Source organism: Merops nubicus, unplaced genomic scaffold, assembly GCF_000691845.1.
Source record: "Merops nubicus isolate BGI_N331 unplaced genomic scaffold, ASM69184v1 scaffold4873, whole genome shotgun sequence".
NCBI lineage: Eukaryota > Metazoa > Chordata > Aves > Coraciiformes > Meropidae > Merops > Merops nubicus.
The window spans coordinates 1531-1741 of record NW_008596761.1 but is presented as its reverse complement, the minus strand read 5'-3'; the positions used below and the strand labels follow the sequence as shown (position 1 = coordinate 1741).

Genomic DNA, 211 nt, shown 5'->3' with positions numbered 1-211 from the left:
ACTCAGCGCTGCTTTCGCTGGGCGCCTTGCCCTCCCTGGCCTCGCTCCTGCTCCGCCTGGCCTCCGAAGCCCCCCCGGATGCTGCTGAGGGCCTGGAGCTGGTAAGAGCTGGTGGGGCGCCGGTGGTTCTGGGCCCAGCCGTGGGGACGGGCTCGGGCTGAAGGGCTCCGTGCTTCCTGCCACCACAGCTCGTCTGCCCGGTGCTGCGGTG

The 211-nt window shown here is 72.0% G+C and overlaps 1 protein-coding gene across 1 annotated transcript in view; it reads left to right on the top strand.

Annotated features, from left to right (window-relative positions):
- The window catches only part of TMCO6 (transmembrane and coiled-coil domains 6), a gene marked incomplete at both ends in the record, with an annotated part of 6000 nt that overhangs the window by 4267 nt on the left and 1522 nt on the right, over positions 1-211 (top strand). Inside the window, one exon of the mRNA XM_008936463.1 lies at positions 7-101. Coding sequence (XP_008934711.1) covers positions 7-101 — 95 coding nt within the window. The remainder of the gene's footprint in view (positions 1-6; positions 102-211) is intronic.